The sequence below is a fragment of the Cyphomyrmex costatus genome, unplaced genomic scaffold (assembly GCF_001594065.2).
Source record: "Cyphomyrmex costatus isolate MS0001 unplaced genomic scaffold, Ccosl1.0 scaffold453, whole genome shotgun sequence".
Lineage (NCBI taxonomy): Eukaryota > Metazoa > Arthropoda > Insecta > Hymenoptera > Formicidae > Cyphomyrmex > Cyphomyrmex costatus.
The window spans coordinates 248554-253893 of NW_017278779.1; the positions used below are offsets into that span (position 1 = coordinate 248554).

Here is a 5340-nt window from a genome sequence, read left to right on the forward strand (position 1 = left end):
ATTAAGGTACGATAATCAAAAAGTCAACAGTTTACGAGTTATTTAACATTTTGTGTCAATATGTATCAAAATAAAGTGTAAAATATCTCGAAAACTATTGGTTTTTTGGTATCTCTACCTTAATACTTTTATATGCAAAATAATTAGAGGAATCACGTTATCTAAAAAAAATTACATAATTCCATTTAAAAAAGTGGAGGTGACTTTCATATCTTTTTAGCGCCTCCACCAAAAAAACAATTATTGACATCACATTATGTGCCCCTCGAAACCAAGCAACTTTTGTTTGACACTTTTTCTTCTATTGTCAAAAACAAGCGAGTTATTCAGGTAACCTGTTTTAAATGCCCCTCCATGTATATGTAATTTATTTCACACAGTTGTGTTTACCGAGTTGCTGCAAAGCCGTTAAAGGTAGAAACGCAACGTCACCCTTGCCATCCTTCAAACATCTGAAAGAAATTAAATTTTTTTAAATGTATTATCTCTACAGGAAAAATTAAATTCTGTAAATACATTATTATTTGTATTATCAAATTGAGAACACTTTTTACACAATTTATTTTATTTTTTTTTAAATGAAAAAGTAAAATCGAATAGTTCCTACTTTATTTATATATAAATTAGCCAAAGATGCGTGCATAAAAAGTAATAAAGGGATGATATTACCTGAGTGCTCCTTTCCCGCCGTTATAATATTCAGCATTTGTAGGTTTGCATTTCGTTGCTTCCTTCGTTTGATCGTCACCAGTATTGATACCAACACACAGTTGACAGGATTTTGAATCGAGAGGTGCACCAGGTGCACAGGATTTAGAGAAGAAGGTATCAATTTCGCTAGGTTCTTTAATAAGGCTGTTAAGTTTGAGTGTAAAAGCTGGTGCGTAGTAACCAGCAAAATCACCCACGTAACCGCTGTGACAAGATAGCTTGTTTTTAAAATCGCCTGTGAGAGAGAACGAGAACGTTGACAGTTATGTATAAAATAAATTTGTATAGCTTTTTTCAAATTTATATACAGCTAATTTTCTGCAAACATTTTTAATCATTGATTTAAATAATACATTAAAAAAATTTTTGCCTCAATATCAATATTTTTGTTAAATTAATATTTTTATTAATGTAAAATTAGTTCCAATTTTTAGTTGCTCTTATATATTTTATCATATAATTTTACACAGGAGTTTATAAATTGCAGATCTTTTATTCATTTTTTTATCATACCCAATCCATTTATGGAGGAGCCGCTCTTGATAACAGCAAGTGCTGGTCGTTCGCTGAATTTCGTAGATCCCTGACCATATGTCTCAGCAACGATTGGTTTCGCGTTGTATTCATTAATTGCGCGTTTTACTGATCCGCCGTCGATTACTGTGATATCCGCTCCATTATCTCTAACAGCTTTCAAGCAAGCAGTCTCGTCTTTTTCTAGTATGCAATCAAATCTGGGTCTGGCGTCTCTATATAGATTACATGATTACAATATATGTAATATATGTCAAGGTACAATAAGTACTTGCATTTTCATAATCTAAACAATGTAATTTTTATCAAGGCATAAAATCGGTCTCACATTTACTCGTATTTATGTTCTCGACTTTTAATTAACCAAATTTGTTTGATTTTAGATAATAAACAATTATACCTGACACAAATTTGGATTTTAATTAGATTTAGATGATAAGACAATAAAGAAATTAAATTTGTTTCAAAACAACACAAGATCAATTAAATTGATCGAGAATTGACATTTACGCGTATTTCGTGACTATACCTGGAGAAAGCGGCTCTAGCGAGGCTGCGACATTTGTTCAGCGCATTTTTGTCCCAAACACACCAGCGAGCGTCCCTCTCCGGTGCTCCGGAATTTCTTTCGATCACGTCCATGTATTTTGCGCTTTGCAAATGCTCTTCCGGTGATACTGGCGGAGCGGCGACAGCTAGAGTTTTTTCGTTGAGAAGCAGGAGATCCTCCCACCAATTTGCCTTCTCATTTTCGCCAAGTTGACCTAGCTGTGTCAATTCCTGAAAAATGTTTCAAAATTAAATCGCAATCTATTTAATGCAGTGTAATATGTTATTTGAAAAATATAATTTCTTAATTAAAAGAAACAAACAAAATGCCAATATGAGCCAACACAAGTTATCAGTACTCTTTATACAATTTATTCGAAATGAATAATAAAACGTACATTTCTCGATCTACGGTTGAGGTTTAACTCGTATTGGCATTTGTTTCTTTTGATTTATTCAACTGAGCCTTTTGATTATCTTACTTTTTAAATCTGCGCTGCCTGAAATATGCGTTTTATTAGACACAGATCGTTTTTCCAATATACCAATCAAGTTTACGTTTGGCTTATATTTAGTTAACGTATTAAAATTATGGACAAAATTAAACAAAGACCATATGATGATTGATCTAAGAATTACTTTGTATCGAAGATGAGGACCTTAGCCGTAGGTCGAAACGTTTTATTATTCATTTCGAAGAAATTGTATAAAAAGTATACACTGATAACTTGTGTTGGCTCATATTGATATTTTGTTTGTTTCTTTTGATTTATTCAACTGAGCCTTTCGATTATCTCATTTTTTAATTCTTAATTAAATCTTTCTTTAGAATTCTTGAAAGATTCATTTGTTATTTTTATTATGGTAATATTTAATTAATAGTGATAATTAACTATTTAATAATGTTAATTTTTGTTAATATCTGAAAAAACTAATTCTAGAAGTTAAAATTAACAATAATACTTTTATCGCGTAAGTTATAATGTATCTTTTAAAATACCTGTTACTACGTTACGTAATATAGGAATTATGCTTCGGACAATTTCGTTCTTATTTCATGTAACATTCAATTAGTCATTAAAAACATGTAAAATAGATTCTTAGGAAACAGATCACGTACTCTTTGAATTGCTTCCGCGTTGTTGGCATCAGCACCATTGGTCATGTATCCTTGCCACGGTCGAGCAGCCCACGTGCATGGTTTCGTATCTGTGTCGATAGGTACTTTGCTGCCGTCTGGGCAGAAGTACCGGAAATCAGCCGGATTTTCGGATGTCGGCACTGCCGGAGTAACTCCGACGGGGAGACCGAAGAAACGCTTCACATAGATGACTTTCGTCCAGGCAACGTCGCCGCCGTTATGAGCCAGACAACGTAGAGCTCCTTCGTATCCGGAGTATATATCCGGGTAATCGCACACGTTTGGTTTCTCGCATAGAGCACACATATTGTTGTACGTCTCCTCTAAAAGATCGAAAGTAATAGTAAAATAACACAGATAGAATAATTCGATCAACGTGAACAAATAAAAAAATGTTTCTTTAATTCATAGAATATAGGTATTTCAAATATAAATTTAATGTGCAGGACGTTTCAACCTAACTAGGTCCTCTTCAATATTAATGTAATAGTGAAATATTCATACAATATCTAATTAAAAAATTAACAGCTAACTTTTCAATTATCGTTTAAATAATTCTCTTTAAATAGAATATTTATTTATAATACAATTCCACATGGATAAATTCTAAATATACATCAAATTTTATAAACATAATAAAAATAAATATCGGATAAAACTCAGAGTGCATTTTACGATGCATCTATCAAAACGCATGTATACTTATTTTATTATTTCATCATATGTGGAAAAGAAAATAAGTTAACTGCAATCAGAAGAAATAGTTGCGTAACGTAATTTTACTTTCTACCTAACGTAACTCCTCCACTCGCATCGCAGTTTGTTGAGCCACGGTCACCTTAACTCGCACGATTGCAAATTGACTTCATATAAACACAAGAAAATTAGTATCTCGAAAGAAGCGAGTCGCTTTAAGTACGCGTTATTTCAGCTGATGATATTGTTTGCTAGTTCACCTATATATGACACAATCGCCGCAAATTTCGAAGATTACCGCCACTTACTGAGTCTCTGATTGATGGCAGGATCGGGTGACCATGTGCCCACCAAGCAACCTTTGTCGAAGAGTGTGCTTAGAGCGCGAAGTTCATTCTCGCGAGCGGAATATTCCGGGTTGTTGATGTCAGTCAACACGCCCATCGCGGTGAGCTTCGTGATGGGAATTTTGTAACCGACATTACGGCCCACACCAGTGTGGCAGGACTTAAGACCTTTCAAGCCCTGAACGTTGTTAATGTCCAGGTCCTTGTGTATCACGGCTACCGCCTCGTAACGATATATCGCATCGGGTTCTTCCTTCGTTCTCACCTAACAGAAAAAAAATCTTTTTTTTCCAACAATTTATATTCTTAACTAAATATTCTGCCGGACAATCGATCGACTTGCTGTTTAGAACATAAAATGTATTTGCCAAAATTTTGCATATTATTAAATATCAAAAAAATCTATTTTAATTTGTTCTTATCACACAGTCTAATTTCTAGTTATAATTCATTAAATATTTTATTCTCAAGAGATCATAAAATACCTGCAAAAAGTTTTAAATCAACAAATAATATTTTTTAGAAAGAATTCTTGTTTCATTAGATAATCAAATAAATTAAAAAAAATAATTTGTGAAAACATACAATGTAAATTATATATTGAAAACATACATATGAAAACATACAATGTGAATTATACATTTACATGATAATTTTTTATTTCTAATTTTTTATTACAATTTCTTTTTATTTTAGAGAAATAATGTTTATGAAAAAAAATCGTGTTCTTTGAATTTTTTACATTCAAATTCTGTCACATTTTTTTTATTTTTCTAGTTTATTTTAAGTTTGCTTTTTCTAAGTCAGATTTATGATTAAAAATTTTTTAATGATTATTTTTTAATTTAAATTTCGGAGTATTTTTTGTGTTGAATATATCACCTGTTCGATGATATTGTATCCAGCCTTTTCAGCTAATTTATTTTTCGCTGCGAGATACATGTCCTCTGGATCTACAGCGACAATATCTGCTTCCTTCCTACCAACTCTCTCGATACAATCATATCGATCACGTCCGGCAATGCATGATATTGGAAAACCTTTGCTTGCCGACTCTTCCATCATTTTCACGCATTCCTTTGAATATTTCTCCGGAATGCACATTGTAACTAAATAAAACATCAATAATCTATTGCACATCATGTAATATATCATTTTATGAATAAATTAAAATAAATATGACAGGTCATTTTATATTTTATTAATGGTAGTTTAAAATATCCTTATATGCTAAAAATTTAAAAATTGAACTCAAATATTTCAATTTTATGATTATTCTTATGGGAGTTAAAAAATACACGATAGAGAGAGAGAGAGAGAGAGAGAGAGAGAGAGAGAGAGAGAGAGAGAGAGAGAGAGAGA

General features: G+C 32.2%; 1 protein-coding gene across 1 annotated transcript in view; it reads right to left on the reverse strand.

Moving 5' to 3' along the window:
- The window catches only part of Tsf1 (transferrin 1), a 6638-nt gene extending 1556 nt beyond the window's left edge, over positions 1–5082 (reverse strand). The window contains exons 1-7 of the mRNA XM_018544594.1: positions 4861–5082; positions 3940–4243; positions 2915–3258; positions 1775–2025; positions 1225–1460; positions 670–946; positions 391–452 (exon numbers count right to left, since the gene is read on the reverse strand). Coding sequence (XP_018400096.1) covers positions 391–452; positions 670–946; positions 1225–1460; positions 1775–2025; positions 2915–3258; positions 3940–4243; positions 4861–5082 — 1696 coding nt within the window. The remainder of the gene's footprint in view (positions 1–390; positions 453–669; positions 947–1224; positions 1461–1774; positions 2026–2914; positions 3259–3939; positions 4244–4860) is intronic.
- Positions 5083–5340: the final 258 nt, after the last annotated feature.